This window comes from Phyllostomus hastatus, unplaced genomic scaffold (assembly GCF_019186645.2).
Source record: "Phyllostomus hastatus isolate PE091 unplaced genomic scaffold, TTU_PhHast_1.1 phas_scaffold_78, whole genome shotgun sequence".
NCBI lineage: Eukaryota > Metazoa > Chordata > Mammalia > Chiroptera > Phyllostomidae > Phyllostomus > Phyllostomus hastatus.
Genome location: NW_025334041.1, coordinates 86,873,586 through 86,898,301, shown reverse-complemented (window position 1 = coordinate 86,898,301; position 24,716 = coordinate 86,873,586). Strand labels below are relative to the sequence as shown.

Genomic DNA, 24,716 nt, shown 5'->3' with positions numbered 1-24,716 from the left:
TATGTGCCCTGACTGGGGACCAAACCTGCAACCCAGGCAAGTGACCTGACTGGTAATCGGACTAGTGACTGTCAGTTTGCTGGATGATGGGATGATACCCCACCAACTGAGCCACACTGGTCAAGGCTCTGACCGATCTTTTTGTATCTAAATTTCCTTTTCTTCATTCTATTCATTACATTACAATTTTGGGTTTCTACAACTGTAACCGTCTTTAGAGTTGAAGTCTAAGTGTTTTAACACAGTTCACAAAGCCCTCCAGCCTTATCTCTTGTGGTCTTGCTCCCTCAACCCTGAAGTTCCAGCCATGAATAGCTTCTTCCCACTCATGGGATGCGTGATGCCTTCCTTCTTTGAACCCCTGTGTGTCTACAAGGAACATTTTTTCTCCCTTTTTCTTTACCTTGCTTATTCTTCTGACTTGTTCTTTAATTTTGTGTATAAATGTCATTTTTCTTTTTTGAGAAGTCTTCTCTGACATTCCTTCCACTCAGCGTGCGCTCACACACACCACCCTAATCTGTAGGTTTCTGTAGTTCATTTTAATATAGCTGCCTGTTTGTTAGTCTCCCACCATAGACTATAAATTCAGTGAGGGCAGGGACCATTCTCAGTGTCCATCACATGGTAACAAAGCACTTTATCTATGTTAAATGGTGTGTTTTTCTGTGATATTGTGTGTATTAATCATTATGAGGTCTTTGGAGTACTGTGATACTAGTGACATAATGACATGAAATGAAAAAATGATACCAACACATCTTTTCACTTCCTTGCTTATTATTTTATTTCTATTAGCTTATTCCATCAGCATGTGAGTTTTAAAATATATTGGTGATTAAAGGAATTTGAAGCTGAAGTGGCAAACCTCTATAGTTCTTCTATTGACGTTTTAGCCAATGGGCAAGCACTTCATCTGCTACTCAGCTGGGCAGGTCAGACCCCTACTTTTCAAATCTCATCTGTAAGCACCGAGTTGACAAAATTGGCAGAGGATGTAGAATAATCAGAGGTGGATTTAGTTAACAGCCTCTAGGGAAAATCTAACTCATTTTTGTAAATTAAGTAAGTTGTTTTTTTCTTATGTTTTTTTTCTATTGAATTATTATTTGAAAGGCAAGACTGTATCTAGTTTAAAATTAAGTAGAGGTTCATGCTTTTGTTTTTGTATAGAATTTCATCTTGTGGATTTTCCATCATTTATAACAAATAATGAAATTTGTATACTATGGTCTAATTAGAGAAAAGGCTTTCTCTAAATTCTCAGCCAGTGTATCTTGGCTCCAAAGCATGTTGAATATGTAACGTCACACCAGAATAATAAAGGGCCTTTAGGGCTGTTAACCTTAAAATGGAAAGCCCTTCAATGTGTACGGAATGTGATTGACATTTAATTATACCACCATGCCGTGCAATGGTGACAAGTGGCGAATGACTTTAACAAACCCACAGGCAGTTTCCACTTCTTATTTTTAACACAGAATCATTTGCTACCTCATTAACTTATGGACTAAGGAAGCCTTGAAATAGCTGTCTTAATGTTTGATTTTATTTTATAGGCAGAAAAACTCAGGTGTGTACAGTTATAATCACTTCAGCATTTTAAAACCTGTGTTTTCAAGTTACACCAGGGGTCAACAAATCACGACCCATGGGCCACATCCTGCCTGTTGCCTGTTTCTGTATGACCTGTGAACTAAAATGGTTTGTATTTTTAAATGGTTGGTAAAAATTCAAAAGAAGAATAATATTATATGACAGGTGGAAATTATATGAGATTCTAATTTCAGTGGCCACAAGTAAGGTCTGATTGGAACCCAGCCACACTGACGTCTACATTGTCTATGGCTGTATGTGCCTGCAACAGAGGGGGCAAGTAGTTGCAACAAAGGCTCTATGGCCAACGAAGCCTGAAAGTATTTGCTGCCCTACCCTTCACAGGAAACGTTTGGTCATTCCAAAGCCATGCTGTTAAGTTTACATGGTTTAGCACCTTAAGTCAACTTTCCCTATTCAAAGAAGTTATGCTAAATAAGATTCTTCAGACCTTTGGGAAGGTGAAGGACACTGAACTGAGTATTGCAGGAAGTTTATACTTTCTCACAGGGGCAGGGCTTTTACTTTCTTCATTCATTTTTTACTTAATTTTTGAACAAGCCCTTGCATTATGGGTATTATGTATCAGGTACTGTTCTAAAAGCTTTGTAACTCTTCTAAATCTTCCTAATCCCTATGTGTGGTTGGCATCTCTACAAATGAGAAAACCACAGCACATCTATTGGTGAAAGTTAAATAGTTAAGTAGTGGAAGTTAAAGTAATGAAAGGGAAGTTATATAACTAGTCATATGAGCTGTAGAGCTAGGAAGGGGTGGAGCCACGATTTGAATGAAATTGGCTGTTTCAAAATCAGTGCTCTTATCTACGTGTAATACTGTCTTTTCCACTCCTGTGTATTTAGAGAAGTCTTAAATTAAAACTAGACTTCAGTAATAGGGGAGCATCCTGTTTTAAAAGCATTGAAATTATATTTGTATTCTTGGGCTGCTGTAACAAACTGCCACAAACTGGGTGGCTTAAAATAAAACAATAGAAATCTGTTCTGTTATAGTTTTAGAGGCTAGAAGTCAAGAACCAGGTGTCAGAAGGCCATCTTTCCTTTCAGACTCTGGATAGAATTCTGCCTTGCATCTTCTCAGCTTCTGGTGGTGGCCATCCCTCCTCAGCATTCCCTGGTTTGCAGTGGCACCACTCCAGTCTCTGTCTGTGTCACCACATGATATTCGGTCTCTATCTCTGTGTCTTTTCTCCTGTCTTTTGAGAACACCAGTTTTATTGGATTAAAGGGTACCCTACTTTAGTATGATTGTATTTTTTTAAAGTATGGTTGTACATTAATTTAGCTAATTACATCTTCAATGACCTATTTCTAAATAAGGTTACATGGAGAGATCCTGGGAAGGATGTGAATTTTGAGAGGACACTGTTCCATTCAAACCAGTTACAGAGATCTTGAGGCAGCTCTTGTTCTCTAGCACCTCAAGTTTAAGCTCAGAAACCCCAGAAAAGTGGAAACTATGCACTAAGAATTTCCATGGCCTTCCAACCAACCCCCCTTTCCTCCCTCCCTCCCTCCCTCCCTCCCTCCCTTCCTTTCTGTGATAGAATATATTCTGTCTGGGAAGACTAATTACTGTTCTCAGTTCCTACCTTTCTCCTGCCTTCTTTGGCTCTTTGCTCATGATTCATTTTTTTCTGGACATTTTTCTTCTGGAATGTTCTGTAAGTTTTTTTAAAGAACATTTTCTCAACTCCTGCCTTTGAGAATGTTGGTTTGTCTCTATTCTTGTGAATTTGTGATAGTCAATTCAGAAACCAGCTTTGGTGTTTTGGAGGCTGAGTTCTAGTAGTTTCCTCTTAAGAGTCTTTTGTATCCATCACTATGGGATTTGTAAGTAAGGTTCAACAAATAGTAATACTTATTTTTTATTTTTTTTCTGTGATTATTATCATTGTTAAAATAGAAGATCTTGAGAAATGTGGGGAGGCCTCACTTCCTGACCTGAGAGCTTCTGTTTTCCTATGAAATACTAGAGTAATTGGTCCAATTGTGTCAACTCATTTCCTTTCATTTGTTCACAGGGTGCCCGGGAAACATTTGAGAACTATTACCGAAAACAGAGGCGAAAACAGGCCCGCTTGGTGCTCCAGCCTCCGTCTAACATGGTAGTATCACCACCTTTACTTTTCTCATGTTCTCACTTTTCTTTTCTTGTATCTTTTAATTATTTTGCACATATGCTTAAAATGTTTTTTAGTTGTTAGTCTGAGACCACTTTTTTTATTCTTGTTTATTCTATTATAGTTGTTCCAATTTTCCCCTTTGTCATCCTCTGGCCAGCCCACCCCCACCCCGCTCCCACAGTCAGTTCCCACACTGTTGTCCATGTCCATGGGTCATTCATACATGCTCTTTCATTAATCCCTTCCCCCTCTTTCCACTCTTCCCCCTCCCCTCTTTTCTCTGGCAGCTGTTAGTCTGTTTTATGTTTCCATGTCTCTGGTTCTCTTTTGCTCCTGAGTTTATTTTGTTCATTAGATTCCTCTTATAAGTGAGATCACATGGTATTTGTCTTTCACTGACTGACTTATTTCACTTAGCATGAGTCTCCAGTTGCATCCATGCTGTCTCAGAGTATGAATTCCTTCTTTCTTTCTGCTATGTAGTATTCCATTGTGTAAATATACCACAGTTTTTTAAATCCATTCATCTACTGATGAACACTTAGGCTGTTTCCAACACTTGGCTATTGTAAATAGCACTGCTATGAATATAGGGGAGCATACGTTCTTTAGAATTGGTGTTTCAGGATTCTTAGGGTATATTCCCAGCAGTGGAGTCACTGAGTCAAAAGGCAGTTCCATTTTTAGTTTTCTGAGGAAATTCCATACTGTTTCCCATAGTGACTGCACCAGTCTACATTCCCACCAACCGTGTACTAGGGTTCCCCTTTCTCCGTAGTCTTGTCAGCACTTGTTGTTTGTTGATTTGTTAATGATGGCCATTCTGACCTGTGTGAAGTGGTATCTCATTGTGGTTTTAATTTGCATCTCTCTCTGATGGCTAGTGATGCTGAGCATCTTTCATATGTCTCTGGGCCCTCTGTATGTCCTCCTTGGAGAAGTGTGTATTCAGGTCCTTTGCCCACTTTTTAATTGGATTGTTTGTCTTCCTGGTGAGACCACGTTGATGAATGTAAAAAAATACCAATTCCAACATCTATGTGTCAGGCATTGTTCTAAGTATCAGGCGTTGTTCTAAGTCTCATTTTGCCCTTACTTATGTGTCAGTCATTGATTTCTATGTGTCAGGCATTGTTGCAAGTCTTATTTTGCCCTCACTTATAACCCTAGGAGGTAGGTACTATTATTATGTTTACCTAATAGTCTTTGGAACTGAATCTTAAGAAATTCAAAAGCTGATATTAACTTTGTCTTAATGTAGCAAAACAGAAATAGTAACTTTTTTCTTCTTTGCTTCATTGCAGCATGAAACTTTAGATGGCTACAGGAAATACTTTAATCAAATTGTAGGGTAGGTATATGTGTGTGTGTATGTAAATTTCTATACTTTCAATACATAGATTTGTGAGACTTGGAAAAAATAAATCAAATTTTCATTGGGAAATTCTTTTTTTTAAATTCTTAAGGTAAGATTTAGTTTTTAATTTCTGATGATTTCAAAGAAATGGTTTCAATGTTATATTGCTGCAAAGGACTTTTTGTGGATAAAGGGCGAGAAACACTGAATTGTAGCCCCATTATATTTGATGTTTTGTTTCTCCATTCTTGGCAAGAGGGAACCAAATAATCAGTAAAAGTTGCCAGACTTTTTCTAAAAAGGCCAAATAATAAAGTATTTGGGGCTGACCATGCCATAAGTATTTTTTTTTTTTTGTCACAACTATTTAGTTCTATTGCAACGCAAGATCAACTATTAACAATATGTATACGAGTGGGCAAGTGGGCATGGCTGTGCTCCAATGAAACAATGTTCACAAGCACACACAGTGGGCTAGGTTCATCCTGGGGGTGCAGGGTTTGCCCCTCATCTGCAGTATCTGTGCTAGTGTGGGGTTGCAGTTCCCAGCTGAACATCCCAAATATAGGCATTTTATTCTAATTGCAAAATAATGCCTTTGCAGCTTAAAGAAAGGGAAATTGGATTGATCCATGAAATTTCTTTCATTTAAAGAAATTTCAATAAATTTGATTAGATTAAGATGGTTTCCATTTAATTGATAGTTTTGATTAAATATATCATGAATATTCCATATTTAAAGAATTGTTTTAATTAGTATGAATATTTAGGCAAGGTAGCTTAAAATATACTATAAATGCATAAAAATATAAAAGCCTCTGCAGAATGTTGTTTGCAGTTTTTTACCTTTGTAAGATACCTTTTTAATAGTTTGTTAGGAAAGTTCATATAAGGACAAGGATAATTACTTTCATATTTTCTGTGTTGGGTTCTTAAAATATATGTATTTCATATTTTATTGTCTCTTAAAGCCTATTGGTTTTTAAAAAATGTACTAATGGCCTGATGTTTTTAATATGATAAAATTAGCCTTCTTTTCCTATGAATATTTTCTTCCCTTTTAAATTGCTGGATAACACCGTTAACATTTAACAGAAATGTATCTCCAGTTTCTGTAAAAGTGGTTAAGAGGGTATCAGGATCAGGGGCATATTGCTAAGTCGAAGAAATCTTGATTTTATTTAGGATACCAAACAGCTTTCTATAAGAAAAAATGACTATTAACTTAGACTTTAATGGCAGCTCTTAATGTTTGTCAAACCTTGGAGATAGTATGTAAACTGTAATTTCTGACAGCTGTACTTTCTTTTTTCCTCAATCCTAGCTTTTTTGTGGTTGAAGATCATATTTTACATACAACCCAGGGCTTAGTAAACAGAGCCTACATTGATGAACTATGGGAAATGGCACTGTCAAAAACCATCGCAGCACTCCGTACCCACTCGGTATGTAAGGAGCCCAGAGAAGTTCTTACTTCGAGTTTACTGTCTGTGGTATTCAGTGTTTTACTGTTGTAAAGAATCACATGTGTGTCATTTGAAATCTGAGATCAGGGTGCCAGCATGGTGGGTTTTCCGTGAAGACTTTCTTTTTGGTTTGCAAATGGTCGCATCTTTATTATGTCCTCACGTGGTCTTCCCTCAGGTGTATTCTAGTGTCTCCTCATCCTTTTGTAAGGACCCAATCCCATCAAATTAGGGTCCTACCCTATTACCTCATATGATCTTAATTATCTAAAGCCCTGTCTCCAAATGTAGCCGCACTAGGGGTTGAGGCTTCAGCATATGAATTTCAGGGAACACAACATTCAGCTTGTAACATCTGATCTTTTCCAAGGTATTTTGAAGACTGCCATTGTCATATAATGATATGTATGCTAAGGTCTGTTTCTAAGCTCTGTAACACCCCCTTTCCCTTTCCTTCTCCTTGTGTGACTTGAATCAACATAACATTGTTTTGATCATTACACCTGAAATAGTATGGTTTAATTTTCTGTAGGACATGTATTCTCCAAAATTCTCTTTTTAAAAGATGCTGTCTTATTATTTTTCAAGAATAATTTGAGAATTACTTTGCCATATTTCTTCCACCTCTTCCCTCTCCCCCCATCTGTAAATTTAATTGGAAATAATAGATATATTTCAAAAATCTGGGGTTTTTCACCAGGAATATGTGTACTTTTCTCTTACTTACTTTCATGTCTTTTGGTAAAATATTTTATGTTCTCCATCTAAGTCCTATTTTTGGTGCTTTATAGTTTTTTTCAGGTGGTATTTTAAGGAAGGTTTTTTTCCCAATTATATTTATTAACTAGTATTACTGTTATTCTATGGAAATCTTTGATTTTGTTTGTTTTATATTTGTTCATTTCAGTGACTTTTACCAATTTTTTTTCCTGGGGAAAGCTGTTTGTTTGTTTGTTTGTTTTTAGAAAACTTAGATTTCTTCCAAACAATTTCTTTTACTTGAAACAGTGGTCTTAACTTTTTGTGTGTGACTGATAACGTTGGATGAATCCATGTGATGAATCTGTAGGGCTCTGTCAGCAGAACCGCATACTCTCTTCATCATGCAGTTGCTTTCCATGTCATTAGAAACAGGGCACTCTCCAAATGTGCTAATTAAAGTATACATGTATATGGAAAATTAATCTTAATGGAGTTTCTCCTTTTAGATCTACCATATGTTCTTTTGAATTAAAGAGTAAATAATAAAATGCCCTCCCCTGCCCCCACTGAGCATCAATCTACAGAGGGGGAGAAAGTGGGTTGGTTAGGTCTAGAAGTGGGTAGCAGGAGTAAGGATATAATGGCTCCAAGGGCACAGGTTTCTTTCTGAGGTGAAGAAAATGTTCTAACATTGACTGTATTTGTGTTTGCACATTTCTGCAACTATACAAAAAAACTACAAACCAATGAATTATATATTTTACATGGGTGACGTGTGGTATGAGAATTGTATCTCAAGGGAGCTACTCAAACATGAGTTAACATCACCTGCATTTACTCACTGAGCCATTCTATCTGTTATGAGACAAAATAGTTGATACCACAGATGTGAATTCTATTTCAAGACACTGTTTATTGCATTACATTACCCAGCAAGCAGAGCAAAATAAGAATGACCCAACCATCAAAACAAACTATATCGGAGTGCTTGTTATTTGTTTATGAAAAGTCTGTATTTTAAACTCTATTTAAAATTACTTTTTTTACTTTTTCCACTGAATTATTACTCATTACACAAGTTGGAAACATTTCAGAAGACATAATATTTCAGGTATTAATGTGTGTAATAGTCTCATGCTGATTTCAAAACAGTAAAGATCTTATACAGTATCTCACCTAGAATTCAAATTTAATAATATATTATAAGGATAATATGCTAATACAAAGAAGAGTTCATATCAGAAATGATTCAATATTAGATCTACTGATATAATTGCTAATATGATAATACTGAAAAGGTATTGTTAAGATTAAAAATTAGGGAATAGTATGACTCAAAAAACTTACATTTTACAGATATAAAATATTGCAGTTTTTATTAGGTGAAAAGTGTGTACTGTGATAGTGGTTTTGTACACACCCACATGCACATTCAAATCTGTTCCCTGTCACACACATAGTTTAAGTGTTTTTGAGTCAAAGGGTGTACTAAGCATATGTACTTCCAGGTCTCCTAGCCAAACTGTCATTGAAATAACATGGGGGGAAAGCAACTAAAGGGGGAAACTTGTCCAAGTACCATCTATAGGCTAGAAGTTTCAAAAAATTTCCTTCAACTTAGAAAGCAGATGGAATTAGAATAATGACTGAGCCTGAGAATAAAAATTACATCATGTATGGTAGGGTGTGGTTATTGTCAGAGTTGGAGACATTCTTCCGGAGGGAATATAGGAATACTCAAAGTTCAAAGTCAACAGATACAAGGAGCAGGAGTGGGCCTAGGATGAATCATAAGGGAAATTATTTAGAGGGTTGCTTTCTAGAACCCTTGGTCAGCCAGCTGCTTACCCAAATCATTTGACCAACCTTACTACATAAATAAGGAGGCAACAGAATGATTAGTGAAGTTCTCTGGTACTGCTTTGTGAACAAAGTGATTCATTTGCCCCACCGACTTACAAAGAACCTATATTCAGTTTCTTGGGAAATAGACTTAAAACTGTAGAGGATGAAACCCATGCCAGTCATTCATAGTAATCAACCTACTCCTTCATTCCGCAACATGAACAGCCAAGAGTCATAAAATATTCAGGAAAATCAATTACAGCAAATAGAATACAACAATAAACAAATAGAATAGCTATTCTTTAGCCAATATAAATAACTTATGTGTTTGGAGAAGAATTTACAAAGTAATAATCATTTTTCATTTTAGGAATATAGAAGGCTAGGTTATTCATACCAACGGTTCAGCTGAAAATATCTAACAGAGCTGCGTTATGGATGTATATCATATGAGATGTTCTTTAAGTCTTGGTAAGGATAGTAAGGACTTACCAGGTCAAACCCATGGGAAACAGGCCATCTGAGGAGACAGGCTCAACACTTCAGTTGCCTTTGCCTTGAGGTCACTTGTTAGTCCAGACAATTTGAACTTAAATTTTGACTGCCTTTTCAGCCCACCCAGGATAGAGATGGAAAATATGAAAGGGAAGTTAAGAAACATAGATAATTGATGTAGAGTTTTGGCTTTATCTAATAGAGAGAAAGGACAGTCACAAAGGAGGGGACTTTATTAATCGAAGAAATAAAAGAAAATTTCCCTGCAGTGAAGAAGGACTATGTAGTTAAATTTGAAAGGATGCATCCATCTTGGGTCGAGCAGGGTAAATGACAGCAGACAGTTTTTTCACATCTGAAAATATGTATTTTTTAGTTTGAAGGCAAAAGGAAGGCATTTTCTAACATATTAGGATTCAAAGTTTACATTTTACCTATCTTATTGGTGTTCTACAATGAGGAGTGAAAAATGAAAAAGAAATCCAATATGTAAGATGAGATAGGATGAAATACAATATGTTAAAAAGAGGTAAAAACTCATGGGTAAAGCTAAATAATTGATTGTTTATTTACAAAGTTTAATGCTGCTAAGAATACCTACCAAAGGAGGGGCTTAGTATTTAAAAAATTTACATGAAAACTCCAGATTATTTCAAGTAAACTAGTGAGCAGATAGTATATGATCACTTATTAATAACCACTATATAACATAATTTAAAAGACTCGACTGAATACAAAATATGAGAGGAAAACAAAAAAGGAAATAATTATAAATAGAAAACTTAAAATGGCTGGAATAGGTCCAAATATGTCAGTAATCATGGGAAATGTCAGAGTTAGAAAGTTTTTAGTTTGGTTACTAAGGGATATTCTTACATAATTAAGATTACCTTTAAAGATCAAACATAAAGAAAGTGGAGCAGGAATGGCAGTGTTCTGCAAGGCACATAGAACTGAAGTTGAAGATCATTAAATGGGAGAGGAGAGGTACATTGTGTATTAATATTAGTTTTAACCCACCAAAATGATAATAGCTTATTTATAGGAGACAAGCAAGCATAAATATGTATGAAAACAAAATTGTTAATAATAAGTATAGAAATTGATGAACCACAACATTGTGGGAAAATTTAACACACCTTTTTCAGGAACTAAGATATCAAGTAGAGAGTAAGTAATCAAACTATAATTAAGAGAATTTGAATAACAAAATCACCGAACTTTTAAAATAGTGACATATACATCTTTGTATCCTGCCCACAGAAACTATCTTCTATGTCATTTCAATTTTCAAATTTGTTGCTAAGAGATTATATATGGATCTTATTTGTAATCTGTATTTTCCTCTGTATTTATGTTTATTTTCTCTTTTGTAGTCCTTGTAGTTTTGCTTACTCTTTGTTGTTTAATCAGACTTGCCTAAGATTTGTCTATTTTATTGATTATATATATTTTTTTAGAAAATGAAGAAACATTTTTATTGAATTTGTCGGAGTCACATTGGTTAATAAAATGTTAGAGTTTACAAGTGTATGGTTTTTTAGTACATCATCTGTATATTGTGTGTTCACAACCCAAAGTCAAGCCTCCTTCTGTGACTGTCCCCGTTTACCCTCTTCCATCTGCCCTCACCCTCCTCGGGGATCACCATGGTGTTGTCTGTGTCTGCGCTTTTTATTGATTATATTTTTAAACTGAGCTTTTGGTTTCTTTGATCAAATCTTGTATGTGTTCTCTAAGTCATTAATTTCTGCTTTTAATTTTATCTTTTTTTTCTCTCATTTATATATGGTTTATTTTGGCCTTTTTTTGGCCTAGCTTCATGAGTTGAGAGCTTAGTTTCTTTACTTTTCATCTTTTGTGATTTTTAATATTTGAATATGAAGAAATATACTTATTTTGAAAAGGGCTTTAACCACCTTTCATAGGTTTTGATATAAGTATTCATTGTTCATTTTAAAATAATCTGCAGTATTAATTTAATTCTTCTATAACTGAAGAATTATTTAGAAGTATGTTTTTAAATTTCCAAGTGTTAAAAATGTAGGTCATGGCTTACTGGGGTTTTACCTTAAATCTGGTGTTGGACTCTTTCTTGAGAGCCTTCACCTGGTGAAGCAATAAATAAATCAAAATTTAGTTTTATTTTTAATAATTAAGATGTTTTCCTAATTTTATCTTATTTGCTTTAGTCTTACTGCTCTGATCCAAACCTCGTGCTAGATTTGAAGAACCTCATTGTGCTTTTTGCTGATACACTTCAGGTTTGTGACTTCTCTTTACATGTATTATCTAGATTAGAATTTCATCAACTCTAAATCTTTTCACTGTCTGCCTAAGCTTGGATAGTACCTTTCAGTTTTTAGTTGTTTTTCTTCTTTATCTAGAGCTAGATCTTTTTAGTGTTTCCTGATCATCACTGTGGCCATTTATATTCTCATGAATAGTTCCTATCCCCTCTTTTTCCTTAGAACAAATCAAGTAATTGAAGCAGCCACTACCTTAGTTTTCCAAATGTTCCTAATTCACATATAGTGCCTGTGGAACTGTAGAGTTTCTTAACTGCCATCTTAAATAATGATTATTGATTTGAACTACATACTATATTAATAAAATAGCATTAGAAATGTGAGTGGTAGCATTTTCAGTTTCTCTCCCTTCTCCTGATGGGTCTATGCATTACAGGCAGAGTTGTAGGGAGAGGTTAGCTGATGTTTTACCCTGCATATGTTGATTTTAATTTTCATCTTTTGTTTTTTTCTGACTGGATTAAATATTTTGGTATGTATTTTTTTTATTTCTTGAGAGATAAATACTAGATATTAGGTGGTAATGAAGGGCTCTTTATCATGGTTTCATGTAAATTGTTGGTGAAAGAACAAAGATATCTTTCAATGCTTAATCTTTCTCTTGTTACTAAAAAATAATCACCTTATAAAATGAAGCTAATTCCTTATTTTGTTTCAGGTTTATGGTTTTCCCGTAAATCAGCTTTTTGACATGCTCTTAGAAATCAGAGATCAATACAGTGAAACTTTGCTGAAGAAGTGGGCAGGTATTTTCAGGTGAGAAATTATTTATGTTATTGTGTGTGTGTACAATGCATAAGGTATGTTTATGCATAAGGTATGCATAATGCACAATGCATAAGGTATGTTTATGCATAAGGTATTTCAGATGCAATGGGCAGCAAGCAGGCTTTTGGATTCTAGCTATGATCCAGGTTATGAATGACAATAAAAGTAAATTGCAATGATGTCCTAATAAAGTTCCCAAGATATCCAGTGTCAGTGTGTTAGTGTCTGCCTTATGGGAGTCCCCAGATCCCATTGTGGCTTTTTTTTTATTCCCTTGAATAAAGAAGCATCTTGGTTCATGCCATGTATTTCATCTCTTGTCTTCTTATTCAATTTTTTGTTTTCTTTTTGGGGATCATGTCTAGTCTGTGGCTCATTTATAAGGGGGTGGTTTTTGAGCTCTTTTGAATAGTTTCGCTTCTTTGGAGTCATTTTTTTTAATCTCTTTTGAAACCTCACTCATGTGATTCCTCATCTTTTTCCTTCATGCATAGAGAAGAGGCTTATTACAGCACAATATTTGAAGCATATTATTTAAATAGTTGTTGTAACATGAATACAGCAGTAAGAAAGTTATTTTGTTACACTTCCCACTTAACAAATGTCTCCTTGGACTGGCATATGCCCCATGTTGTTAACTTGAGTTTCTTCTCCTTTTGCGTCTTTACTCCATTAGCCAGTGAAGTGATCTTCCTGCTTACTGCATGATCCCTTCCCCAGATCAGCTCACCTTGTTTTCAGCTTCCTACAGCTTTAATGGCTTACATTGCCCCTTCAGTCTTAACTCTGTATAGTGTATGAACATAGCTCTAATAATCACATAGCAAAACTCATTTGTATATCAATATAAACATTTGTATTTCTAAAGAACAAGGTTATCTAATGGTACAATTGTATTTAATGAAAAATATCTCTACAGGAACCTTGAAAATTAATTACATGTTATAGTCATGTCTTAAGAGCATCTAATCTGATGTCTTCATAAATTTCTGTTTTGATTTTGATGGCATGATTTTGCTTTTATAGAACCCCCAGTCTAGTTAAGGAGTCAGTACCTAAGGAGTAAAAATAATCGTGCTTACTATGGAGCAGTAGATGAAGTAAATGAACATAATTTGGACTTATTATGGAAGTTACTTTTTCTTATCTGCCAATTTTGAAAGAAGAGCTAGTATAGGCTTAAAGAACATAATCAAATTTATCTTTAAAAAAATTTCATTTATTTATTTTTTTGGAAAGAGGAGAATGGGGGGAGAAAGAGAGGGAGAGAAGCATCAGTGTGTGAGAGAAGCATCTATTGGTTGCCTCTTGCATGCCCGCAACTGGGGACCTGGCCTGAAATCCAGGCATGTGCCCTGACCAGGAATCAAACTGGTGACCTTTAACCTACTGAACCACACCAGTAAAGGCTCAAATATATCTTATTTAAAAATAAAAACAAATGAAACTCCATTACCTTTTCCAGAGCACATTATTCTTTTATTGTTAATTTACTTGCCTTAAGGCTTCATTATATTGCCTTAATTTTCTGTCTCATTTGTAAATCTCAAATACTGTGAGATCGTATTTATAGTTGTGTTCTTTTTGTTTCAGAATGTAGTTTTTTTTTTTCTTTTTAAGTATGTCCTACCTGAAGCCAAATAGCTATGTGGTAGAAGGAATACACTAGGAACTGGGAAATGTTTATTTTGGGTTGTGGAATATACATACATAACCATTGGAATTCATCTGAAAATTACTTGTGTTTACTATAGTCATTAACCCATTCTCCCCCTCCCTCTCTTTCCCTCCCTCCTTTCCATTCTTTCTTTATTTTCTTTTCCTTTTTTAAAAAATTGTTGTTCAAGTACGGTTATCTCCATTTTCCCCTCACCACTCCCCCCCCGCCCCCCCATCCATCCCCACATCCCACTCTCAATCCTATCCCCTTTCGGCTTTGTCCATGTGTCCTTTATACATTTTCCTTGATGACCCTTTCCCTTTCCCTCTCCCCGTTATCCCCTCCCCCCTCTCCTTCTGGTTATTGTATGTTCTTTATTTCAGTGTCTCTGGTTATGTTTTGTTTGCTTGTTTGTTTTGTTGATTATGTTCCACTTACAGGTGAGATCATATGATATTTTTCTTTTATTTTCTTTATAGAAACATACTTGATTCCGACAACTATAGTCCCATACCAGTAACAAGTGAAGACATGTATAAAAAGGTGGTAGGACAATTCCCATTCCAAGATATTGAGCTGGAAAAGGTAAGGAATACTTTAAAATAGACTTCTCTGTTTGGTTTGGCATCCTTTACAAGCTTTCATTGTATCAGTCTCATTAAAAGCATTACCTCTAACGCAGTGGGTTAGAACTAGAACACCTTCAAAGGAGGCTTTGGGCTTAGAATGGATTTCTCTTTGGGGAGTCAGTAGATAGCTTTGGGGTCGTTTAAACACCTGTGAGGTATTTGTGGGATTGAAGTATTTGGTTTACACTTCAAAATACTTGCTTTTATTATACCCTTTGGATATTTTCTCCCTACAACACAGTAAAATTTACCTTTTGTGCTGTATGATTCTGTTGGTTTTGACAATGCACTGAGTCACATTATGTACCACCGCAGTAACGACACAGACCGGCTCCATCGATCCCCCAAACTCCCTCCTGCTGCCCTGTTTCAGTCAGTCCCTCCTCCCACTCCCAGCAACCACCAGTCTGGTGGATGTCCATGTACTTTTGCTTTTTCTTGAATGCCAACATTATTGGAATCATACAGTATGCAATCTTTTGAGACTGTTTTTTTTTTCACTCAGCATAATGCTTTCATAATTCATCCAAATTGTTGTATGTTACTAATAGTTCATTCTGTTTTGCTGCTGAGTATATATCACAGTTTATTTGTAACTTTGTGTTTTGGAGGACATTTGAATTATTGTTTATTTAAATTTATATCTTTTTAGTATTAGGAAACTTGCAAAAATACTTTCTTTTTTTAATCTTTTTTTTAAGATTTTTTAAAAAAATTATCTTTAGAGAGGGAAGGGAGGAAGATAGACAGATAGATAGATAGATAGATAGATAGAGAGAGAGAGAGAGAGAGAGAGAGAGAGAGAAACATCAATGTGCGGTTGCTGGGGGTCATGGCCTGCAACCCAGGCATGTACACTGACTGGGAATTGAACCTGTGACACTTTGGTCCACAGCCCATGCATGCTCAATCCACTGAGCTATGCCAGCCAGGGCCCAGAAATACTTTCTTAAATTGTGGTTGTTAAGCAGGTAGCTCACAATGTAGAAGAAAATTCTTTTTGCATTTTAATTAATTTGCAATTATCTTTAATGTGTGTTCATTTATGATTTGTTTTCATTCTTGCATTTACAGCAACCATTTCCAAAAAAGTTTCCTTTCTCTGAATTTGTGCCAAAAGTTTACAACCAAATTAAAGAATTTATCTACGCCTGTCTAAAATTTTCAGAAGATCTTCATCTAAGGTATAGTATGATACAGTGGAAATGCAAGAGATACTGAGATTGTGACTATATACATAAATATCTCAAAAAAGTCTTGATATCCTATCAGCTCTGATTTGGAAAATCTTAAATATTAGCCCTTCACAGCATGGCACTACTATATTTATATAGTCACGGTGAAAGTGAATGTTGGAAACTACTGAATATCTTGTTTTTGTTTATATTACTTAGCTTATTCTCTACTATTCATTTTGTATCTTAACACTTTCTATTAGTGATAATTCATTAGAATAGAATAATATAACATACTACTTTTGACCTTCCATTTGATGAAATTTTAAGGTCAGTAGGAGTGTAGCAGATAAAACCCTTTGGACATACCCCTCTTTCCAAATGTTCTCTGGACTTGTTAAAGTCTCCCTATCTCCTTTACTTTATAATTAATTATTTAACTAACATATATGGAGCCTATTACTATTCCAGATACATCCTGCTTTTTGGGAATGCAGAAGTAAAAGGTGCAGTTTTTTGCCCTTAGATATTGTCAGCATCTACTGAGGATAATAGACATGAAGATAGACATGTAAAATATACCAGGGTGAGTGTTGTAATTCATACAGTGTACTTGAAACACCTAGAAGAGCACTTCACTCATCTTAAAGAATTTGAGGGAGAATAGTCATGATGACCAGCTCACTAAAGGGACCTACTTCTCTCGGGAAATGATACTTCCTTTCACCCAAATCAGGAACCTGAGAGTCATTTTCAACTCCAATTGTCTATTAACAACTCTTTAAAAATAGTTTTTTATTTTTAAATTACAGTTTACATACGATATTATATTAGCTTCAGATGTATAATCCAGTAGTTAGACATTTATATAGTTATTAAGTGATCACCCCAATACATCTAGTCCCCATCTGATACCATGCGTATTTATTATCATATGGACTGTACATCCCTGTGGCTGTTTTGTAACTATCAATTAGTACTTCTCAATCCCTTCACCTTTTTCAATGCCCCACCCCCAAAATGGAAACCATCAAAATTTTCTCTGTATCTATGAGTCTGTTCCTAATAACTTTCATTCTTAAAAACAAAGTTTCAGGCATTGATCTAAATTCCTGTAAACACTTCACAAATATGTTACTAAATCTGTAAAATGCAAAACAGCACTTACCTATGGGACCCTAGGAAGCATACTTCAGTTTTGCAGAAGAGGAGAGTGGGGCAGAGAGTAGATAGTTTCATCATGGTCATGCAGGGAGTAAGTGCTGGGGCCTGATGAAGATCTCATTAGCATCAGTATTAACAGAGCAATCACTGCCATGTTTAGGATTCTTACTCTTTGGTAGTCATTCTGTTAGTATTTTACATGCTTCATCTCGGCTAGTTGTCATAATATTTCTCTGAGTTAAACCCTAATTATTCCTATTTAACAAATGAGGGCAGTGCTCATTTGTAAATGAGCTTCCTTAAATCTAATTGGTGACTGATAGTATGAATTTTTTCTTTCTAGCTCTTCCTTTTTAAGTTCTCTCTTCACAATGTGGCTGTTTTAATTTACACTGTAGTCATATTTGACCTGGACTATTTAAACAGTCTCCTAATCGTTTTCCTATCTCTAAGTTTATTTTTCCAGCCATCTATCTTTTCTTTGCTGATTGTATTCTGTATGCCCCCTAGAGTCGCTTTGGTCATTTTTCAAAAATCAAATCTCATTTAACTTTTGTTCTTTTCACCTTCTCAGGGATTCCTTGTGGCCTGTAGGATAAAGTGTGCTCTAGCCTGTCACATTTCTCCATCTGCCTCCCCCCATACCCCCGACCTACTCCCCCCACACCCTTTGCAGGTTCATACCCCAGGGTGATTTCCATCACACCATGCTTCAGTCATACCGGCCTTCCCGCTGTTTTCTGATCAAAACATGCTATTTCATACCCCTCTGACTTTGCTCATGGCTCTTCCTCTACTTCAAACCATGTTTCCTTGTCAGTGCTCTTGACTGGCTTCTAACTGTCCTTCAAAATGCAGTTAAACATGTGCTGAATGAAGCCTTTTTGACCACTTCTATTCCTAATGGAGTTAATTTAATGACTCCTTTGTGCTACTTCTGTACCCTATGAATACTCATCTTAGGTTCTATTGCTCTACTTATATTTACGTGTTTCTGTATGAGTCAGACTGTAGGTTTCTTTCTTTATCAGTTAATTCACCATACATTATGAGTAATTATTATTTATCAGATGGTGGTTGGTAGGAAGGTCATTAAGACGATGAAAAAAATGGTCCCTGTGGTTAAGGAGTAACTGCTCTGATTGAGGAACTGAACAATTGGTGCTAAGTGCTGTGAGGGAGATACATAGGGCCAATTTAGTAACCAACTCTGAGACAAATTGAGGATGTCAGAAAATGCTGTTTGAAGGTAGAAACATTGTATATTTTGTTTAACATGTTTTCCTGTACCCAGTTCAGTAAATTAAAAAAATAAATGAGTGACTAGAATGTATAGTATGCTAGGCAACTCTGAAAATAAGCCTAACTGGAAAATAGGTTGAGTAACATGTTTGATAGCCATTCTTACTAAGTCAAAAATGAAACATGGGGTTTGTACAGTTAATTTGTTCTTTTCTCTGAGAATGAGATTAATTTCATAGACGTGTTCTCTTGGAATGAGATTATCTTTGGGATTTGTAAACTAAAACTTCTTTTTTACTCCCTTTGTCCTGGACTGTTCCCTTCCACAGTCGTCTCCAGGGTAGAGTTAGGTATGTTACATACAGTATGTACATTATTACAAGTATATTGCATAGTGATTTTTTCTATCCTCTTTTGGAGGAAAGGTGCTATGGTAAAGGGATAATGTGAGTAAATTGTTCAGAAGTCTTTTTCTTACTTGAATATATTGTGTTTGTCTGAAAATTTCCTTTGATATGTTTAACATTGACAATTGACAATTTAAAATATACATTCAATTTGAGATTTTTCTGCCTTTTACTCTTTGGTTGCCATGTACCTTATTTGCTGGACTACATTTACCTGTAACCTATAGTGACAGAGATCATTTCGACAAATGTAGCCGTCATGGGGGGAGATTATAATATGGGTGTGAGCCATAGTATATAAGAAAACAATTAGTTCTCTTAAACACAAGGCTTTCAAAACAAAAGAACTGTTGTATTGATATTTTTATGAAGCTTCAAGGACACTTATGTTCAAATCAAGCTCTCATTCTTTTTCTGCAAGCATTTTCACTTTCACATTAGATAAAAATCTGAAAGAATTATAAATATTGAAAAATATGTAATTATGAATTCTGAAGACACAGAATTCTCTTGGAAGGAAAGTTCTTTTTTAAAACAGTAAATAAGTGCCATTTCTATAGTAAAATAATGCTCTAGCATTTGCACTTAACTTAAAAAAGGAAGAATACACACATATGTATATACAGATATTTTTAAGTTATTAGAATTCAATCTCTGTAAAGAATTTGGGAGATATAGAATAGCACAAAAAAGAAAAACTTACAAGACCCCAAACTACTACCTAGTGATAACCACTATACATGGGAATTTTTTCTCTTAGTCTTTTTTCTGTGTGAATACATACACACAGCACTTGTCTTTTTTTAAAACAAGTTACTAGGAGATACTTCCACTTCTGTTTGTAATGCTGAAAACTAAAAAGTATTGCTTTCCCCCTGACAGTGAAAAAACAAAAACAAAGCAAACTACAAAACGAAAACATTTCTGGAACCCATCAGGGAGCTGAAGTTACAGGATGACCAAACACCCTGCAATCCCAAACTAGACTGCCCCACCACCCCTAGCCCCAGGAGAGAGTGGCAGGGTACACTACAGACTCCTGTGCGGAGCAGGGAAGAAGGGCATAGCAATGATATGGTTGAGAAAGTAGAAAGTAATTACATCTTAATGGATCACTCATACCTTAGTCGGAGCTGGCATGTTAGTACACAGCCCCTACTTGTGTGTCCCAGATCCAGAAGGAATTTATACTTACTCGTAGTTCTTTGCAATGGACCTCCAGCACATGCTCATGAGAAAGATTGGGAGCTGGCTAAGAGATCAGAGAGAATGACCCATGATTTTGCAGGCATAGAGAAGGGGATCAGCCACTGCTGTGAAAAGGGCACAGAGCCCCACCCCTCTGGCTTGGACCCCTCACTCATACTGAGTAAAACCTTTACAGCACTGGGGGAAGGGAAGCAAACTCTGTCTCTCTGCAGGGCACAGGAAAAGACCCACTATTGCTACAGCAAGGACAGAAGAAAAAAAAGTCTTTTTACCCAAGGGATAATGGTGGAAAACAGTCCTGGGCCCAGGATCTTATACCAAATACCATTAGTGGTCTTCTAACAATTGGAGAAGGCACAAAACTGCACTTAATTCCGCACAGAGACAAAGCAGAGTTTGGTTGTCACTGGAAGGAAGGGCAGGGAAGTTGAATAAGCTCCACCCCTTAGCACCAGGCACACAGGACCTACCTAAGACTGATCCTGGGCAGGACAACAGAGGAAGTCCTTCAGTCTTTACTAATAGTATAACCAGAACTAAATAATCTGCCACTGGGCGATGGGCAAGAATGCAGATTTATATAGATATAGATATATCAATTCTGTATGGTAGGCATACAGGTATAGCCAAAAGCTGTGGATGATGCAGAAACTTTATAAAGAACCTTCTGGGACCCGAGCACCCACGCGAGGCACATGGTAGCATTAGAAAAATTTGAAATCTATGAGGCACTGAAGATAAACATAGCAACAACAAAAGCCAAAACCAGTTGAACTCCTGCATGAACTAATGGCCCAATGAGAGAAGAGACATAGTCATGTCCAAGTGTAAATGCTGTTACCTCAGCCTCTACTGTTTTAGTTACGATATCCAACATTCAATTAAAAAAATGGGATGCATACAAAAATGCAATTAACAACTCATTGTCAAGGTACCATAAAATCAACAGAACCAGACTCAGAGATGACCCAAATGACAGAAGTATTGGTTAGGGACTTTATAAAATACCACATACAGGAACAGACCAATGGAAGTTATTGGAAAGAGTTAAATTGAAATACTTGACATATGAAACAGTTTTAGAGATGAAGAATTCCTTTGAGGGTCTCGTTAGATTTGACATAGCTGAGGTAAGAGTTCAGTGAATTTGAAAATAGGTCAATAGCAGTTACCCAAACTGACACACAAAGAGAAAAAAACAATGAAAGAAATGAAGTATCCAAGATCTGTGGGGCAATTTCAAACAGTGTAATTGGGGATCTCAGAAGTAGAAGATAAAACTGGGAAGAAGAAATATTTTATAAGAAAATGGCTAAGAGTATTCTAAAAATAAATCAAACCAAACCAGAGATAGACTCCCATCAATGTAAACAAGAATGTAATAGTAACAACAGCAAGCAAAGAAAAATATTTAAACACATCATATGCAGATTGATAAAAATGAAAGGTAAAGAGAATGTTTAAAAGGCATTTGGGGGGGAGTTATTATAGGCAGATGTAATGATAAGAATTATAGCAGACTTCACTTCAGAAAGTATGCAAGCCAGTGACAATGTAGTGATACCTTTAAAGTACTCAGAGAAAAAAATGAACTAAGCCTGAATTCTATCGGTAGCAAATTAACTTTAAAAAAAATTAATCTTGTATTTTTTTACATTACCTATTAGTCCCTTATACTTCCCTTCCTTCAGCAATCACCACACTGTTGTCCATGTCCATGAGTCCATTTCCTTTTTACTCAGTCCCTCTACCCTCTCACCTCCCCTTCTACTAGCTGTCATCCTGCTCTCCATCTATGAGTCTGTCCCCATTTTCCTTGTTAGTTCAGTTTTTTCATTAGATTCCATGTATGAGTGAAATCACATGGTATTTGTCTTTCTTTGACTGGCTTATTTCACTTAGCCTAATGTTCTCCAGGTCCATCTATACTGTCACAAGGGGTACAATTTTTTTTTTATGGCTAAGTACTATTTCATTGTGCAAATGTTCCATAGTTTTATCCACTCATCTAGTGATGGACACTTGGGCTGCTTCCATATCTTGGTGATTATAAATCACGTTGCAGTGAACATAGGGGTGCTCATGTTCTTTTGAATTAGTGTTTTAGGTTCCTTTGTATATATCCCCAGAAGTGGGATCACTGGGTCAAAAGGCAGATCCATTTTTAATTTGTTAAGGTATCTCCATACTGTTTCCATAGTGGGCGTACCAGTCTGCATTCCCACCAACAGTGCACTAGAATTCCCTTTTTTCCACATCCTCACTAGTACTTGTTGTTTGTTGATTTATTAAAGGTAGCCATTCTGACAGGTGTGAGGTGATATCTCATTGTGGTTTTAATTTGCATCTCTCTGATGGCTAATGATGCTGAACATCCTTTTATATATCTATTGGCCGTCTATATATCCTCCTTGGAGAAGTGTCTATTCAGGTCCTTTGCCCATTTTTTAATTGGGTTGTTTGGTTTTTTGGTGTTGATTTTTGTAAGTACTGTATAAATTTTGGATATTAATGCCTTTTCAGATGTATTGGTGAATATGTTCACCCATTCTGTGGGTTGTCTTTTTATTTTGTTGATGATTTGTAGTGATATCTTTAAAGTACTCAGAGGAAAGTGAATCAAGCCCAAATTCTGTCAGCAGCAAATTATCTTTCAAAAATGAAAGCAAAGTAATTTTTTTTTTAGCCAAACAAAAGCTGACATAATCCATTGCCCTCACACCTATGTATGGAAAATAAAAGGAAATTTTTTCTACAGAAGGAATATCATAGGAGATAGACTCTTACATGCATGAAGAAACTATGAGCTTGGGAACAGAAAAATTAAAATAATTATAAAACTACTTTTTCCCTTTATTTTTAAATCCTCATTTTTTTTAGATTGTACTTGACTTTTTAAAGGCATACAGTGTGATAATGTAACATACATATATATGCTGAAACTATCATATCTATCACTTCACATAGTTACCATTTTGCACACGCATGTGTGTGTGGTAAGAACACTCAGGCTTGCTCTTTTAGCAAATTTCAAGTATACATACAATACAGTATTATTAACTGAAGTTGCCATATTGTATGTTAGCTTCCTGAACTTGTTCATCTTATAACTGCAAGTTTGTTCCTTTTGACCAACATGTCCCATTTCCCCTGTGTTCTAGCCCCTTGAAACTATATTAATGTATTTAGTGATATGCTTTGATTTAAACTTCTCTGTTGCTGTTGTTTTCTACTTGTCTCATTAATTTTTGACCCTCTTTCCTGATTTTCTTCCTTCTTCTTGGTTAGGTATTTTTGGTATTATGATTTATTTTCCCTCTTCATTTACTTGAATCTAACATTTTTATTTATTTATTTTTTTATTTAGTCATTGTGTGTGTTATTTCTGGGGTTTACAATATACATCCTTAACTTATCATGATTTACTTTGAATAATACATCATCTTACATATAATTTAAAAATCTTATGACAGTATAATACAGTTTATCTCCTCTTTTTTGATATTGTTGGCATATGCTCCACTTAATACACCTGTTTTTAAATCCTAAAATATGCTATTGTTTGTGCTTTGACCATTTAATGGTATTTTAAAATTCAAGGAAAAATGCAGGTCTTTATACTCACTCATATATTAGCCCCTTTTAGGCCTTCTCATTCCTTCCTAGGTTACCACTGGTCCCTTTTTCCTTCATTGTGGAGAATTTGTTTTAGCATTTCTTCTAGTGTATATCTGCCGGTATCATATTTTCTTAGGTTTTCTTTGTCTAAATATTTTTTATCTTTGTTTTCAAAAATATATTTTTCAAGGTGTAGAATTCTATGTTGACAGTCCTCCCTCTCCCTCCACTTTAAAGATGTCAGCCCACCGTCCGCTTGCACTGTGTCCGGAGAGAAATGTGTCGTTGCCCTCATTGTTATTTCTCTGAATGTGTTGTCTTTTCTCTGGTTACCTTGAGACTTTCTCTTTATCTCTATAATTTAGGGTTCAACTGTGATGGTCCTGTGTGTTGTTTTATTTGCATGAATACTGTTTGGGGTGTGCTGAACTTCTTGCATCTGTCGTTTGAATTGTACCAGGTTTGGAGATGATTTTGCTGATGTGTTTCCTGTCTCACTTTTTTCTCCTTCTTCTTCTGTGACTCCTAGATGCTTGATAAGTCATTCTAATTTCATCATTACTTAAATGAACTGAATGTCTCAGTTTTAATTAGTTTTAAATTACTTGTGATTTCAAATGCCATTGCAGAAGTCTCTTTGTTCTTAAGTCCGACACTGAAATTCCAAAGCTTCTGTCCTGGGGCTTATCTGTGATCTTAACAGTATTTGAGCGAGGCTTGGTTTCAGCTTTAGTTTTTGCTGCTTTGGATTGAATTTCAGTATAGCCCTGGAACCTAAATCCCTTGCAAAATCTGCAAGATTTCTGATTTCTAGCACTGCCTCCACCGTTTCTTATGTAACAGAACTTTTTAAGGAAAGAATTGTTGGGTCAGTATGTTTATTTTTGCTTGGGGGCTCTTCCAAGTTTCCAATCTGCAATATTAGCCC

General features: G+C 35.6%; 1 protein-coding gene across 4 annotated transcripts in view; it reads left to right on the top strand.

Moving 5' to 3' along the window:
* Window positions 1–24,716, top strand: part of EXOC6B (exocyst complex component 6B) — a 556,350-nt gene that overhangs the window by 279,387 nt on the left and 252,247 nt on the right. For all 4 annotated transcript variants that reach the window (XM_045827528.1, XM_045827527.1, XM_045827529.1 and 1 more), the window contains 7 exons: window positions 3,641–3,724; window positions 5,047–5,093; window positions 6,424–6,544; window positions 11,800–11,871; window positions 12,575–12,672; window positions 14,824–14,929; window positions 16,048–16,157. In XM_045827528.1, the coding sequence (XP_045683484.1) occupies window positions 3,641–3,724; window positions 5,047–5,093; window positions 6,424–6,544; window positions 11,800–11,871; window positions 12,575–12,672; window positions 14,824–14,929; window positions 16,048–16,157 (638 nt within the window). The remainder of the gene's footprint in view (window positions 1–3,640; window positions 3,725–5,046; window positions 5,094–6,423; window positions 6,545–11,799; window positions 11,872–12,574; window positions 12,673–14,823; window positions 14,930–16,047; window positions 16,158–24,716) is intronic.